Source organism: Cardiocondyla obscurior, linkage group LG26, assembly GCF_019399895.1.
Source record: "Cardiocondyla obscurior isolate alpha-2009 linkage group LG26, Cobs3.1, whole genome shotgun sequence".
Classification (NCBI taxonomy): domain Eukaryota; kingdom Metazoa; phylum Arthropoda; class Insecta; order Hymenoptera; family Formicidae; genus Cardiocondyla; species Cardiocondyla obscurior.
Genome location: NC_091889.1, coordinates 2064032 through 2081365, shown reverse-complemented (window position 1 = coordinate 2081365; position 17334 = coordinate 2064032). Strand labels below are relative to the sequence as shown.

Sequence of the window (17334 nt, the reverse complement as noted above, 5' to 3'; positions counted from 1 at the left end):
CTCAAAACATACCACGTAATCTAGTTTTTAGAGTTTAGTGGCCACTGACTTTTGGTAGAAAGGAAAAGTTTTAGATGGAAGTCGCGTTGAAAGCCAGCGTTATGCCGAAGTTTTGCAAACATTTTTTAAATTAATTTGCTAATCAATCAAAAAAAATTAATTCGTCGACAACACACACTTGTCCCACACCTTCCTTACCATGGGGGAAAAGATAAAAAGGTATATAAAGACCATTTATTAACAACTAAACTTAGCATCAAAGCTTCTGCCCTGATGATGCGAACTCCAATGTTTGCGAAACGTCGGCATAACGCTGTCAATATGGCTTCCATCCTGAAATCTTTATTTCCACTGAAAACACTTTATCGTTTATTGGCGGTTTGTTCTAATGTCTTTAAATTGATTAACGAATGCACCGCCGATCGAGAAAGTTTTCTTCTTTAAATTTACCTGCCGTGCAAATTGCGTAGCATGTTTGCAAAAACTTCAGAAGATTTCTTTGATTCACCGCGTCACTGTTTTATTGTCGCCAAACTTTTGCACAGCGCTTTTTAGATGCTTTATAAAAAATTATAAATAATAAATAATTTGTATATAATTTTACGTGGTCAAATATAAAACAATGTTTATTACGTAAAGAAACTATTTTTTATTAAATCGTGAACTCAATTTCCTGACACTATACAGGATGTTCCGTAAGTTAAGGTCAATCGCTCGGGAGATGAATGAAGAACCAAAAACAAGAAAAAAAGTTAATATAACCATCGGTACAAAAAGGCGTTGTTTCCAAGTTATCGCCAGTCTTAAGTCGCGCGCACGCGCACGTGTGTATGGATCTAAAAATTATATAAGGTATTCGAAATGACCTCCTTCTGCATTAATGCATGCTCTAAGCCCATATTTTCCGTCAATTACAACACTGGCGACGAGGATGGGATGGTACATTTTTCTTTTTGGTGTGATGCTTTTTGTAATTAATGTGGAAAGATAGTAAAGACAAAGAACAAAAAGTGGACGTAAAGCTTGATCCGCAGACTTCACCTTTACCACCATACGTTACGACTGGAGCAGGTACGAGTACGGAGTCTATGGAAATTATCGATCTTCCCAATATGACGGAGATTCCAGGCTTGTTTAAAATTAAAATTTTTGATGCCACTAAACACCGGTGGACTACGTGGTTACAGCGACTACAAGAGGTCTTCGAGGCATTTAGCATTACCACAGAAACAAAGAAATAAACTTACTTATTACAATACATTGGTATGGATACATACAGGGTGTTAACGTGACATACACATCATTATGACGGGTTGCCTATCGATTCGCAGACAGGGGCGCGCTACCGATTTACCGACATGGTTCAAAAGGCTGATCTATCTGTCTGGCGGGAAGTGAGGAAAGGGAGATTGGGTTTCGGCCAATAATAATAAATGAGGATAATTATAATAATTTTAGAAAAATAACATATATTTACAACTATTATAATAAATGTTCAAAATGTCCACTATTTTCTTCTAAACATAATGCAACTCGACGTATAAAATTTTCTCTTACTCGTCTCAACATGCGAGAAGAGATTTTGTTACACGCGTTTCGTATTTTAGTTTTTAAATCTTCGATATTTTCTGGATTATTTTCATAAATTTTATTTTTTAAGAAGCCCCACGCAAAAAAATCAAGTGGCGTGAGATTAGGAGAGCGTGGTGGCCACACTTGAGGACCATGAAGTCCAATCCATTTATTCGGAAATTTTTGATTTAAAATATGTCGTACTACATGTGATGTATGAGCGGGATGTCCATCTTGTTGGAATATCATTCTTGCTCTGTGTGCCAATGGTACATTTTCCAAAAGCTCATTGAGCCGATTAAGAAGAAAGTTAGAATAATATTCGGCGTTTACCCTTTCTTGAATAAATTCAGGGCCAATGATGTGATCCCCTATTATTCCAAACCATACATTCAAAATCCACCTTCCTTGAATATTTATTTGCTTTATGCAATGTGGATTCTGTTCTGCATAATGGTGTTCATTATGTCTGTTTGTGAGAAATCTGAAAAATATCGAAAAGATCCCTAGATTAGTTACAAAGAAAGCACGCTTATAGCGCCACTAGTGTAATTTATTTTTGTTTTCCGTTCTTATACTTATATACTTTTGGTTCTTTTTGGTTGTTCGCTACACGGTGCCTGTAAGACTTTCTCTTGTGTAAATGTACAAGCATCACATCTTTATAAAATATCATTCAACTTTAAATACTAAGTTTCATAGCAAAACTAGTGTCCAGTGCGTATTCTATAACCCAAATCTCTGTCACTGTTTATGCACCCATTACTTCCAAAAATAGCTTCATCAGTCCATAAAATATTTTTTAAAAACGGATCATTTCCGGCATCATTAAAATTTACCTGCCAATTATAAATTTAAAATGTTAACAATCTAAAAGATATCTTAATAACATTTTTGGCAAGTTTAATGTTCTATGGAAAATAATAAACAATAATAATAACGTTAAGTATATTGCAACAACAAAACAGAAAATAATTTTTTTAATAAACTTACATGATCAATAATCCAGTCACAAAAGCTTATTCTTTGTTGCATATCTCCGGGTGTAAGTTTTTGTGTTGTATTTAGTTTAAACGGATGCCAATGTAAAGAGTTTTTTATTGTTTTGTGTACGGCAACATGAGACATATGCAAATCTTTGGCAATTGCTGTTGTGCTCGTGTGAGGATTTTCTTCAAGAGCCTGTTGAACGGCATCAATTACATTTTGTGGTCTCTGCGAAACATGAATGGGCCTACGCGATTTGTAAAATTGGCCATTGTTTTTCAATCTATCGCAGAGGCGGTGAAAAAATCCATGGTCCACACAACGTCTGTTTGGAAATCTCTCAGCGTAAAGTGCAACTGCTTGCCTTTGGTTTTGTCGACACTCACCATAAATGAGAATCATATCCGTCAATTCTTCATATGAATAATGTGTATCCATTTTAATTTTTCAATTCAAAGGATAGCGAGATCGACCGTGTATCTTTTCGAGACGTATGACATGCACACTTTTTTTCGACATTAACTTTTTTAAACAAAAGACGAACGAGAAAGACAGAAGCGAGAGATAACATAATTTAGATATAACGAATGCTCTATGCTTATAACTTTAAGCTTGGAAAAAAATGTCAAAGTTTTAAAAACTAAAATACAAAACGTGTGTAACAAAATCTCTTCTCGCATGTTGAGACGAGTAAGAGAAAATTTTATACGTCGAGTTGCATTATGTTTAGAAGAAAATGGTGGACATTTTGAACATTTATTATAATAGTTGTAAATATATGTTATTTTTCTAAAATTATTATAATTATCCTCATTTATTATTATTGGTCGAAACCCAATCTCCCTTTCCTCACTTCCCGCCAGACAGATAGATCAGCCTTTTGAACCATGTCGGTAAATCGGTAGCGCGCCCCTGTCCGCGAATCGATAGGCAACCCGTCATAATGATGTGTATGTCGCGTTAACACTCTGTACACCAAGCTGGAGAGTACCATGGATAATACAAACCCCTACACCGCTCTTTGGGCTACTTTAATTGACAAATTGAAGGCAATACTGGAGCCGGAACCGCTCGAAGCAGCAGAAATTTTTGTTTTTCATAAAAGAAAGCAACAGGAGAACGAGTCAGTGCGCGACTTCGTCAACGATTTACATAAACTAAGTGCCAAGTGCAACTTCGGTGCTTATTTGAAGACAGCCTTACGTACGCAGGTGATAGCCGGCCTCCGTAATCCAAATATTCAGGCGAGACTCCTGGAAACCAAAAATCTGACTTTCGATTCCGCAATTTCTACGGCCATTACCATGGAACTAGCTGAAAGCAGTACTACGTAATTGCGCAACCTCTCTCAAATAGCAGAAAATATACAATACGTAAATACGGAAACTAATCGGTACAAGGAAAATTCGCAGAAGAAAGGCCAACAAAAACGGTACGTGAAATCTTCATTCGTTAACTACAAGAAAAATTTCAGAAGTCCCACGCACCCGAAACCGGACCGGAAGTACGAGAGTTCGTCGTCATTATCCAAAAATATTAAGTGTTTTTGGTGCGGGAAAGAGCATTATGCAAACGAGTGTACGTTTCACAAAAATGTGGAATGCAGCTTCTGCCAGAAAAAAGGGCATCTGGCGCGGGTGTGCTTCAGGAAGAGGAAAGAAGCGGCCAACACCATCCAGGAAATCTGCACCATCGACACCGCCAACGTCAGGAGCAAATTCATCATGCCGCTTCTGGTCGAGCAACATCAGATGATTTTCGAAGTGGACACGGGAGCCGCAGTGAGTCTTATTAGTGTGGAAGACGCGAAGAAACTCTTCCCGTCACATCGAGTTTTTCCACCGAATGTAAGATTACAATCTTTCAATAAAGATCCGATCAATAAAGATCAATACAATCGGTTACATTCAAGTGCGAGTTAAATCAGATAATCGTAACTTAAATTTAAATTTATACATTGTTAAAATCCATTGTAAATTTCTTTTGGGCAGAAAATGGTTCCGCGAACTAGTAAATACAAAAGAAATAGATGGTTTAAATACCGATGATGAAATGATGAAATAATCACGCCATCCATACATACAATTAATGAAAACTCGGTAATAAAAAATTTATTACAAAAATACGATATTGTTACAGATCGCAACGGAGCAATTAAATCTTACGTGGGTAAATTTACATTATTAGATAACGCGAAACCAGTTTTCATTAAGCATCGAACAGTTCTATTCAAGATGCAAGAAAAAATTAAAATCGAACTAGATAAATTGACCGCGAAAGGAATCCTCATACCAGTTAAATCATCCGAATGGGCCACTCCAATTGTCCCCGCACTAAAAAAGGATGGCTCAGTACGAATCTGCGGGGATTACAGTGTGACGCTTAATAAGCATTTGCTTATTGACGAATATCCTCTGCCCAAATTAGAAGAACAATTTTCTTGCATGTCAGGAATGACTATATTTTCTAAAATAGATTTAAAGAAAGCGTACTTACAATTACGTATAGACGAAAAACAACAGGAGCTACTCACTCTTTCCACACATTGCGGACTGTACAAACCTACGCGTTTGTTGCACCGTAGCCGGTGCACGGAGTCCGTCCTTCGGAGCCAACGGGATTATGTCAAGTCAGGAAACGTTTGGTTGATTAATAAAGTTTTTTTCTTTTATTGTTTTATACACAGTGGTCGCAGATTCACTTATTTACGTCCCTTCTATTACGTTGTCGCAGAGCTCGTCTCCGCGAGGTGTCTGGTTGATTACGGCACGCAACAGATCTCACGTTACACGCGTGAGGTTATTAGCAACTGCCCGTCGCTGCCGGTCCGCGGGTATTTAACTGTGTCGTTCTTTCAATGTCAGCAGATTACATTTTCGTTATTCGGTTACTGGGTCATGCAATCTGCTGTTCTCGGTATTAAGATCTCGCAACTCTTTATTTCGTGGTTTATATTTATTTAATCTTTTCATCTGGATGAGTTGCTGAGATAGTGTTCTTTTAAATCTGTTGCGAGATCTTACTCCGTATTATTTCATTATTCGATTCTTACTTAAGTCTTACTTAAAGCTATTGTTGTATCGGGTTACAACAGCGTCCTATGTTCGGTGTAGCTTCTGCCCCCGCGATTTGGTAACGAACAATCGAAGAAATTGTAGCGGTCGACGCATTTGTGAACGCAGCATATTGCGTCGTCTGCTACAGTACAGGTTAACTTTATAACCTATTGACTATGACAGCTTGAGCTGTCATCGAGGGGAGTTTGCTTCCACGCCGCTAGGTGGATTGGAGGCAAATTCAATTCTCGACAGTAAAAATGGCCAGCCAACTGGTCATATACCGGACCAGTTGGCCGGTCAAGGCTGCTAATGATCCGTTCTAGTAAAAGTGGTCAGAGACCAAAAAGTGATCTAACCTGCCGAGGTGTGCGCCTAACAAACGGAAGCACCCAAGGCAAAAGTGTTGTAACCCAATGAACGAGATCTCTTATAAAAGAGTACGGAGAGGGAAGAGAGCGAAAAGGATAATAACTCCAGCCTTCTTACCATCATCCCCGGAGAGCGAGAAGGAGAACCGTCCCAGGATCTTAAGTATCGAGGACTTTCGAGGGAAAGTTAGGATCCTACCGAAGAGAGGTCTAGACGAAAGAGAACAACTCTTCCCCTGGAGACTCATCCCTATAGATAGCCCGCTCCAGAAGACTCGACAGGAGGCAGAGACAGTTACAGCCGAGGCCGGAAATCAAGCTAAGACAACCACAGCTGAGGCAGGAGTCCAGGCTGAAACGCCAAAAGCTGAAGCGGGGATACAGACCGAGACCTTCAGGAGAAGCAAAGCAACGCAGACAGAAGGAGCAGAGATCAACGAAGCAACGCAGACAGAAGGAGCAGAGATCAGCAAAGCAACGCAGACAGAAGGAGCAGAGTTCAACGAAGCAACGCAGACAGAAAGAGCAGAGATCTTCCCACTCAAATACTCCGGAAACGACAAGTGGGGACCGATCCTGGTCACACTAACAAAGCCTCATCTTAGCTACCGAGAACGCCGACAAGACTAAAGTCTTCGGCATTTTGAAAAGGCGCCCAGCCAAAAGGGCGCCGCTTAGAGAATTACAAAAATCAAATATTGTTAAATAATTGTATTATTAATAAAATTTATGTTGAAAAATATTTGGAGATCGACTGATTCTACCATAAAATCTTTCACGATATTAGCGGAATAAAAATATTTCTGGACGATATTCGAATCGCAAGCGCATCAAAAGAGGAGCATATTAAGAAATTAGAACTTATTTTTCGTAGATTACAAGAATATAACATTCAAATAAATTTAGAAAAAAGCGAATTCTTTAAAGAAAGCATCTATTTCTGCGGATATATTATAAATAAAAATGGAATAAATAAAGACCCGGCAAAATATGCGGCAATTGAAAAAATGCCAAGGCCGACTAATAAAACAGAAGTACGCGCTTTACTTGGTTTCGTTAATTATTATGCTCGTTTTATTCAAAATCTCTCTGAAATTTTACATCCGCTTCACAACCTACTAAAAGATAATGTTCAATTTAAAGGGAATAATTCTTGCGAATCCGCATTCTGCAAAGCTAAACAAGCATTTAGTGAAAATAAAATACTTGCACATTACGACCCCGAATTACCCTTAATTTTAGCGATGGATGCAAGCAATTACGGAGTAGGCGCGGTGCTTTCTCATGTGTACCCCGATAAATCGGAGAGAATCATTCAATGCGCATCTCAGAAATTAAACCCTACACAGCAAAAATACACGAACATTGACAAAGAAGCATATGCCATTATTTTTGGCATTAAAAAATTTCATCAATTTCTTTTTGGTATCAAATTCACTCTTGTAACAGACAATCAAGCTTTAACACAAATTTTTTTACCAGACAAGAACTTACTAACATTTTCAGCATTACGTATGGAACATTATGCGTTATTTTTACGTGCTTATAATTATGAAATTCAATATAAGAGATCTGAACATAATGCGAATGCGGACGGTCTTTCTAGACTATCTGTAGAAAACGAAAATTACACACACAAAGTAACCGATATTTTTTATTTAGAAACAATAAATTTCTTACCACTTACAGCAGAAGAAATTGCAAATTGTACAAAAACTGATACGGAATTACACATTTAATCGCAAGAAACAAAACATTAACATAGAAGAATTCTCAATTTGTAACGGAGTAATCTTACGTTCCGATCGAGTTGTTATTCCGGAAAAACTAAAACATAAAATTCTTCTTGAATTACATTGGGGACATTTCGAAATTTCGAAACTGAAAAATCTTGCTCGCAAAATAGTATGGAGGCCAACATTAAACAAGGATATAGAAAATCTTGTTAAAAATTGTACAATTTGCAACCTGCACAAAGACAATCCACCAAAAGCTGACGTTTATTTTTGCGAAGAATCTAAAAATGTTTTCGATCGTGTGCACATTTATTTCGCGGGATCCTTTATGGGAAAACGTTTCCTCATTCTAATTGACGCATATTCAAAATTTCCCATGGTAAAAATCGTCAATTCAATGTCATCAGAATCTACTATCGCAAAATGTCGAGAAATTTTCAGTGAATACGGTTGCCCAAAAGTTATAGTAACTGATAACGAAAGAACATTTATTTCTACTGAATTCAAAACTTTTATGCAAGAAGTTAATTGCACATTAAAGTACACTGCTCCATACAATTCATCTACGAACGGGCAAGCTGAAAACATGGTTAAAACAATTAAAAACGGACTAAAAAAAAAATGACTTATTTTTCGGAAGAAAAGTAAATTCTCCGTTAGATTTTCTTCATCCTACTTACAAACTACAAACATCGTGAAATAATTCAAACATTTGTAAAAAAAATTTTTGAGCGGAGGAAAGAGTGTGCGAAATTATGCCGGTACAACGAAATGGCTCCTCGGTAGAATTAAGTCTCGAATTGGCGTTTTACATTATGAAATAAGTTTTGATAATGGTATCATCGTTCGGCGTCATGTAAATCAACTTCGTAAAATTGGGGAAATGACTCCGGCAATAGTATCAAGTACGATCCGTTCTTATGCACTACCACCTGGACTTGAAAAGAGAAACTCTACCCCGCGGAGACACCCAAGTCGCACGGACCTTCAACCCGCTGTCGAGGATACACTTGCGGATGTCCCAATCGCAGAAGATTCCGAAATAACAAAAACCCCGGTAGTTTTTCGTAAGGAACCAATACGCGAACGTAAACCACCTACCCGGCTATAATACGATAAATTCTAGAAAGCCTTTTGCAAGTTTCTCTTTTCTTTTCTACAAGCGGGAGTGTGATATTTCTTCGTAGCAATTAGTATCCTCTTAGATTAATCTCTTAGTCACTTTGTAATACTAAACTGTATCTTCCAACTAGAACCTTAATACATCCGTCATTACTTAACAGTGATAAAACACGCGTGCATGTCTCAGCTGCGCTTCCAGTAAAATGATACCTATTATCTCTGTACGGACAACAAAGGATGTATCGACGGGAACGCTGCCCTGGACTTGCAAACGGTCCAGAGCAGTCAGTCGCTCTTAAATAAAGCTACAGTGTATATCGTCACTCTAGTCTCCATTCTTTATTAAAAACCACCTCCCATATTTTCCGTTGATTACAACAATGTGTATTATGAAAATTTGTAATACCATCTCTATCGAATGCTGCTTTATCTGTAAAAAGAATTATTTCACTGAAATTAGGTATTTGTTCTAATTTATTCACGAACCATTGATAGAAATTGATACGTGGACCATAATCGTTTTCAGTCAATCGTTGAATACGTTGCACATGATAAAGATACAAGGAATTTCTGTTAAAAGATCTCCATATTGTAGTTATTGGTAGACCTAATACTCCTGAGATACTTCTGATGCTAGTAGAAGGGTCAACTCGGAATGCGTTCAAAATTTTTTCTTCCGTGTTAGCATTGATTCGAGGCCTACTCTCTTTTCGACGCTGTGTTAACTGCCCAGTTTCTCACAACATTCTATCGATATTTTGAAAAAATCGTCGGTTCGGTGCGTATCATCGAGGAAATTTTTGGACGTACAGTCACCGGCAATAATGGCCTGTCGCACTGCGGCGACGGCGGCCCCCGTACGTGAGGTGGCGTAGTCTCGTGAGTGAGAGAGATCGCGTACGTAGCTTGGACGCTGGTGATACGGATAGGATAGAAGTATATCGCGAGAGTACGCTATTAATTCTAGCGTATACTTTAAAACATTTCGCGACTGAAATTAAATACTCATGTTACTTATAAATATATATTTTTACATTACGTATAATTTAATTTTGAGATAATTTTCGTTTTTGTCTTGAGAAAAATTGTCTTTCTCAAGACAGAAAACGAAAATTATCTCAAAATTAAATTATACGTAATGTAAAAATATATATTTAAAATATAAGTAACATGAGTATTTAATTTCGATTGTTAAAAGTCGCGAAATGTCTTAAAGTATACGCTAGAATTAATAGCGTACTCTCGCGATATACTTCTATCCTTGTCTATCCGTATAAACACGAACGCGTGCAAGAGAGAGAGCGAAGGTGCGCCTATAAATTCCTTAGCGTTCACTCATGCTTTCTCTCTCACACTCACGGGTCGCGCGAGAGAGAGCATGAGAACGCCCCACCAAATTTTCCCCGTCTCTCGCTCCTCGGCGTTCCGCGCCTCACGTACGCGATCCGCGGTGAGGCCTCACGCACACTACCCCACCTCACGCACGGGAGCCGCCGTCGCCGCAGTGCGACAGGCCATTATTGCCGGTGACTGTACAACCTTCTTGCTTCTGTAGCATTACCTTGAGCGAGACCATACATTAAATGCATGTCAACTAATTTGTAACTGTTAAACGATCCATTACAGACAATTAAATTTGAATTTTAACAAACTTTCTTTCTCCGTGAACGAACTCTGATTGTGAAGCGATAGAACTTTACTCAAATTTCTTTTGTCATGGCTGATAAATACAATGTGCTCACGTTCCTAGTCGAAAAATCAATATCTAAGCGCTTGTTTGAGTTCACGAGGTATTGTACAAGATTTATTATGATTTCTTGCTCGAGCCGCAAGCTTCCTTTGTGCAAACACTGTTGGCTATATTATTCCTCGGCGACCTTGGATTCCACGGCTTCTTGTCTGTGCATAAGGTAAATGAGTTGTAGTTGATTATTGTGCGGGTATTGCTGTTATATTGTATATTTCGAACACTTTATTTAATTTTTAGATCTATATACACGCGCGCGCGCGCGCGCGACTTAAAGCTGGCGATAACTTGGAAACAACGCATTTTTGTACCTATGTTTATATTAACTTTTTTTCTTGTTTTTAGTTCCTCATTCATCTCCCGAGCGATTGACCTCGACTTACGGAACACCCTGTATATTACCTCTCGCTTGTGAGAACTTTACACTCAAACAATTACTAATTTAATTAACATCTTTCACAGTAAAACGTTAGTTATTTATTGCTTACCAAGGTCTTTGCCAACACCGATTATTATCCAGGAATCAGATGAGCACAAAATCCCATGTTGAAGAAATACAACTTTTTTTTTTTGTTGATTGACATCATATAAAGGACCTTTTAATAGTCTATGTATAACCAAGTTGTAACCATCTTTTGTCGTGACATAATGCTCTTCAGTGTGATAATCATATTTTTTTGCCAAACCAATCTACATTGATGTATATAATATTTAAAATAAAATATTTTTACACATATTTGTTTATACAGGGTGTACGAGACATAATAGAAAAAAAACTCTAGAGATAGGAAGCGCTTCCAAGGATAAGTTGGAAAGTCTTTTACCATTTTGCAGTTTAGACATTTTATAACCAAGATATAAACATTTAAAAACTTGAAAGATGCAATTCGAAATAGGCGGTAATCCCACTTGCGTGACTTGGCCAATTCACGGAATGAGCCAGTGGTTTCGTGGCCAGACGAACGAAGAAGTGCAAGCGAAATAAGCAAGACTCTCTTGCTTGCGTGCTTATCTCGTCTGCACATTTTTACTCGTCTCGTCACCGAAAATCGTCCATTTATGCGTTAAAAAATTTGCGCGGTTGGGAAGGTATCGATTCTCCGCTCAAAACTGATATGCTCGATTTTTAAATGTTCATATATTGACTATAAGCGCCTAAACGGCAAAATGGTATAAACTTTCCTACTTATTTTCGAAAGATCTACTTATTCCTAAAATATTTTCTATTGTGTCACGGATATCCTGTATACAATATTATAATGTAATAATTTGTAAGAATTAAAATAATTTTATTTAATACACTCTGTTACGTCAAACCGCGGTTTGTTTAATTATGAAAAGAATACTGCTAATAGATAGCCAAAAAAAGGCTGGGAGCAGGTGTAAAAAATCGGAACGAGGTATGGAAAATCGTTACTTACAAAATTGCAGACACACATTGGAATTTTGCCGTGCTTAGATGTGCTTAGGTGGGAAAAATTTATTGGTAAAGAAAGGATTACCTTGGAAAAGTGCGTATATTTATGGTTCACATGTAACACCCCGTTAATTTCTTATGGCCAAACCACCGCAGTGGCCGGCGGCACGTCGCATGTGCGAGGTCCAACGCGAGTGTCTGAAGGAGTCGTAAAACCGTGAACGATATTGATGTACGGGTATATACAATGTTTTTATTATGATATTTACAGCCAGTTCTCACAAAGTGTGGCGCGATTTATTTCAAAGTCGCTCGCTGTAAATTGAGTTTTGCACGTGGCATAATATTTAATTCGCGAGACGATGCGTGGAGTAAACGTGTGCGGAACGGTGTTTAGAAGCGCAGAGCGGCACACGGTGTTTAGCGGTGCGATGGAGGCTTGTACAAAAATAGACCATGGTAATTTCTACGATTCCGGTGGCTCATCCGAAGGATAACGGAAGGTGGACTGGAAGTATGGATTTTTGGTGATCACCGAGAACGCTCGGCCAAAGCAGAGTACACTCCATCCCGAGATCGCACCGTACGTTAGGAGAAAGCTGGCAAGTAGCCGAGAGCTGTTCCAGCCTCGGGCCACCGATTGACCGAGAACTTTTGGTAGAAGCAAAGTACGCTTTGCTCTTGACTTTCGGAAGTACCCTAGGCTCGGGATCGGTGGATAGAAAGCGAGTTGCGGCTAAAAATGTTTAGCAGTGGCCAAGAACACTCTACTCCTATTCTGAAGCGGATCTTTGGATGCCTGTAGATTTTACCGAGCAGTGGATCCGGTGGCGGACTCGGTAGATCAAAAACAGGTACTGACGACTCCGGGTATCACCTTTTTATACCCTAAAAAGCGTGGCTCGGGGGTATTCGGGACCGCAGGAGTTAGCACCGCAGCGCTGGGTACAGCCTTGCTGCCCAACAATATCGCACTCGAAACGCTTGGCGTGCTCGGCACCCGTAGGTGGCGCTCGAATAAGTTCGCTGCGGGGACTTAGCCGTTCAGAGCACGCAGTATTTATGTATACGTTTAAAAAGAGTCGGGGCGCCCTGCCCCGTTTCCCGCCGGACAATGGTCGATCCAGCGGTCCGGCTAATATTAATTGAAACAAGATGCTTGCAGGCACCTCGTTACAAGTTATAAAAATTTAAATGTTTCGATTTATTTAAAAGCCCGACTTCTGCGTTTTGTTGTTAAAAAAATTACGCTTAATCTTGTCCCGGTGAGTAGAATTAATTTCCTTCACCATAAGTAAATCACAAATACGAGCGGTTTTCTTTGGGAATCTGTTCTATTTTCTATAAAAACTTCCCACCAAAGTACGCCTACGCACGGTACGCTCCTGACGCGTGTCTGCAATTTCGAAAGTTATGATCTTTTATATCTCGTTCTATTTTCCTACACCTGGTCAAATTCTTACCTTGGCTATCCATGAGCAAATTTTTTTTCTACTTAGGGAATTCTAAAATCTTTCTGTTTTACGACCTATTCGAATTTCAAACTAATCTCAAGATTGTGTATATTAATCTACTAGTTAATTACGCCGCAAGGTGGCAAAGCGCGAGCGTGGCCAAATCGTTTCTATCGAGAAAGCGGATGATAAGTCCTTCAACGACGGAAGCTCACGCGGGGACCGAATAAGCGCGCACGTCATAGAAAAAGATGATTTGCACTGAATTTAATTTATGAGTATCAAAATGTTTTTGTCAATGAATTATTACACTTTATGTTTCTTTGCTTTACAATAGAATAATGATTAACATTCGCAATTCTATTAATTGGTACGGACCGTGCACGTGAAAAGCTACCGATCTACTGAATACGAGCTCAACACGCCGCGTGCAGATCGATGATTTTTTCCTGAGTTGCACAGTTGAGAATCAGCAAATCTATTGTTCTTTGAGTGATTACGATGAGATAAAGCAAATGAGTCGCACACGATGAGTAAAGTTAATGAGAACCTGGTAGTAAACTACACACACGAAGTACACGAGACACACTTGATAAACTCCGGAACGACCGGACACGATGTGCTGCCCCGCGGCGAGCCCATGTTAAACTATTACGTAATCATTTAACAGATTGTGTTAAGGGGATGCTAAAGTAGATTGAATTATCGACAAATTTTCTAACACATTTTTCCGAGATTACTGAACGGATTTGAATAAAATTTGATGTGCTTATAGTAAACATGCTAATGAAGAATGCTTGCTATGGAATAATGTAGAAAACAAAAAAAATTTTTTTACTTTTATAACCTCAAACAAGTATTTGTATTACATTTAAATTTGTAAGTACATCTGCGATCAATCTATAGTAAGCATCCTCCAGACAACAGCAAAGAACAATTCTGTAAAAAGAAAATGAGTTTAGTTGTCTAGGAGCAGAATAAGGTATGCTGGAAAATTTGGCTAAATTATTTTTTGGTTCCGTGTAAAACTGACGTAAAAAACGTAGCATTTAGTTCAAGCGTCTTTCGTCCGATGGCGCTGCAATCACATGAAATGTGGGAACTAGCGCCCGCAGCTACACTCCGAACACATGCGAACTACACTTACGACTCTTGCGAATCTACGAACACACTTTTCTTACACTCTCTTTTGTTACACACTCCCTCGCAACGGATTAGATATACAGAATCAGAGAGTTACTACGAATTTTCATGCTTGTAAGTTAAAACAATTAAATATATTTGTTGGGTGAATAAAGAATAATCATTCTACAATAGCCACCTTCATCCCCACAAATTGGTGACAGCCCGACGTGATACTAGTCCGCGGGAAATTCGCACAGTAAATTTTATTTTTCCTATCGGTGGTTACCACGTGCAAGAAAAAAGACAAACCGCATGAGCGAGTTTAGAACATTACGATCAGGACGTTCGTACAAAACTGCCAAGATGTTCAACGTTAGCCAGGAGACAAGCAGACAATTGGTAAGACATTCACCAACAAAGAAAGGAAATGAACTATACGGCACACCTCCTAAAAGAGAGGGCATCTCCGAAGATCCAAGCCAGAGTCTCATACAATTAACAAAAGACGATCAACATGGCAATACAGCAAAAAAAGACGACGTTGGAATTGAGCCCGGAACTAGTACGTTACCCGTTACGTGGCCTACTACGGTACAGACAAATCCAGCTCCTTACGGATACGCGTATCTTCCGCAAAACAGTCAGTACCCTACGCCGATCAGAGGTTACACAGACTATAAGGTAAAGTTACGAAAATTCAGAACAGGAATTAACGTTAAAGCGTGGTTTGAAACCGCGGAAAGCGAATTTTTACAACGGGGCACGACAGAAGTCGATAAATTCACGGCCTTAGTATCCAGTTTAGATGACGAAATATATGACAGCATGAGCAATGCGATAGCTGACCTACCAGTAGAGAAACGTTACGAATCGTTAAAATCCCTGTTAATGGAACATTATTCTCTCACGCGCGGAGAAGAATTAAGGAAAATACTGTCGGAACTCTCTCTTGCAGACAGAAAACCTTCAAGGCTGCTGGTGGAAATGCGAGCATTAACGGGTCCAGGGAGATTTGACGATGAAGATCTCAAAAAGCTTCTACTCAAATACCTATCCAATGACGTACAAATGACCTTGCAAGTGGTACTTGGTAATGTGAAAGCAATAGCATCAGTAGCGGATAAAATCATGGAACACCGTTCTAAAAGTTCTTCCTCAGAAGTAATGGCAATTCAAAAATCAGAAGACAGCTGAGGCAAACAGTTAAGTGATCTTACCAAGAAGTTAAATCAGATGCAGACACAACTGGAAGCTCTGACATCAAGACCTCGAGCACGTTCACGCACACGATTATGTTCCAAGGCACGTAGGAGTTCATCACTCAGTAGAACACGAAACGCAGGCCTTTGCTTCTATCATAATCGTTTCGGCAAGCAAGCACGAAAGTGTGTAGAACCGTGCAAATGGACATCGAAAAAAGCAGATGGACAAAACAAGGAAAACTAGAAGAGCCGTCATCGATTGCGGCGACGACAGGCGGTACTAATTATTCATCTCGCCGACTCTTTGTCACGGACAGAAACTCGAGACTCTGTTTTCTTGTCGACACAAAAGCAGATGTCTCAATAGTTCCACCCAAAGCAGCTGACCTAAAGAGGAGAGCAACAGGTACATTATTTACAGCTAACGGCTCACATATCAAGACTTTAGGCGAACGTACGATGTTACTAGACTTAGGGTTTAGAAGACCAATCTGTTGCGTATGCCGGATAGCAGACGTTCCTTACGCAATTCTAGGAGCAGATGTTTTATACAAACATAAATTGATACCTGATCTTCAATCAAAGACGCTGATGGACAAAGAAACAGGGATATCAGTTGAAGCGAAACTGAACACCGGAGACTTCAAGCGAATCTACAGTTTTGATAAAACAACTCCAGTCGTCAACATCCTGAAGGAGTTCACTGAAGTAACTCACCCGTCTGTTAACGTCAAGAAACCGCAGCATTCAGTCGTACATTAAATTAAAACGCATGAGCAACTAGTTTTCGAAAAACCAAGACGCCTATGTCCAGACAAGTTACGCGCTGCCAAGATAGAATTTCAATATATGATGGAACAGGGTTTCTGTTGACCTTCCAAAAGTTCATGGGCCAACCCGCTACATCTGGTGAAGAAAAAGAATGGAGATTGGCGCCCATGCGGCGATTATCGTCGTCTAAATCAACAGACTCTTCCGGACAGATACCCCATCGCCCATATTCAAGACTGCACGTCAATATTACACAATAAAACTATATTTTTCACTATAGATTTAACACGAGTTTACCATCAAATACCAATGGCAGAGGACGATATTCCCAAGACGGCAGTTACAACACCATTCGGGCTTTTCGAGTTTCTGGTAATGCCGTTTAGTCTTCAAAATGCAGCCCAGTCATTTCAACGGTTTATAAATCAGGTGACTGCAGGCTTGGAGTTCGTTTACGCGTATATCGACGATTTATTAATCGTTTCCTCTACACCCGAAGAACACAGTAAGCATTTAAAAATTATCCTTAGCAGACTCAAAAAGCATGGGTTGGGCATTAACGTAGATAAGTGCGTTTTTCGCACTGAATCTGTGAACTTTTTAGGATACAAAACCTCTAAAGCAAGAGCCGCACCTTTGCCAGACAAGGTTAAAGCTCTACAGGAATTCAAACGTCCAGAAAATGTACAGGAGCTACACCGATTCTTGGGAGCTGTAAATTTTTATAGACGCTACCTGAGGAACGCAGCAGCCACACAAGCTCCGTTAAACGGA

At 39.3% G+C, this 17334-nt stretch overlaps 3 protein-coding genes across 8 annotated transcripts in view; all 3 read right to left on the bottom strand.

The window, feature by feature from the left end:
- Positions 1-17334, bottom strand: part of LOC139112005 (lipase 3-like) — a 282652-nt gene that overhangs the window by 218103 nt on the left and 47215 nt on the right. For all 5 annotated transcript variants that reach the window (XR_011547310.1, XM_070672739.1, XM_070672737.1 and 2 more), the window contains one exon: positions 11080-11281. Coding sequence is in view for 4 of the 5 variants with exons in the window: in XM_070672739.1 (XP_070528840.1) it covers positions 11080-11281 (202 nt within the window). In the remaining variant the exon portion in view is untranslated. The remainder of the gene's footprint in view (positions 1-11079; positions 11282-17334) is intronic.
- Positions 571-2227, bottom strand: LOC139111949 (uncharacterized). Its single transcript, XM_070672620.1, has 2 exons — positions 2151-2227; positions 571-2056 (listed from the first exon to the last, which is right to left on the bottom strand). Exons 1-2 carry the CDS (start codon positions 2225-2227, stop codon positions 1483-1485), a joined length of 651 nt encoding a protein of 216 aa, XP_070528721.1. The 3' UTR covers positions 571-1482.
- Positions 1925-9697, bottom strand: LOC139112006 (uncharacterized). Of its 2 annotated transcripts, XR_011547311.1 has the most exons (3): positions 2566-9697; positions 2159-2411; positions 1925-2056 (listed from the first exon to the last, which is right to left on the bottom strand). XR_011547311.1 is itself a non-coding variant. In XM_070672741.1 (2 exons), exons 1-2 carry the CDS (start codon positions 2995-2997, stop codon positions 2280-2282), a joined length of 564 nt encoding a protein of 187 aa, XP_070528842.1. In that variant the 5' UTR covers positions 2998-9697; the 3' UTR covers positions 2064-2279. The 2 variants fall into 2 exon arrangements, 1 of the variants encoding a protein (XP_070528842.1); XM_070672741.1 differs by lacking the exon at positions 1925-2056 and having other exon boundaries at positions 2064-2411.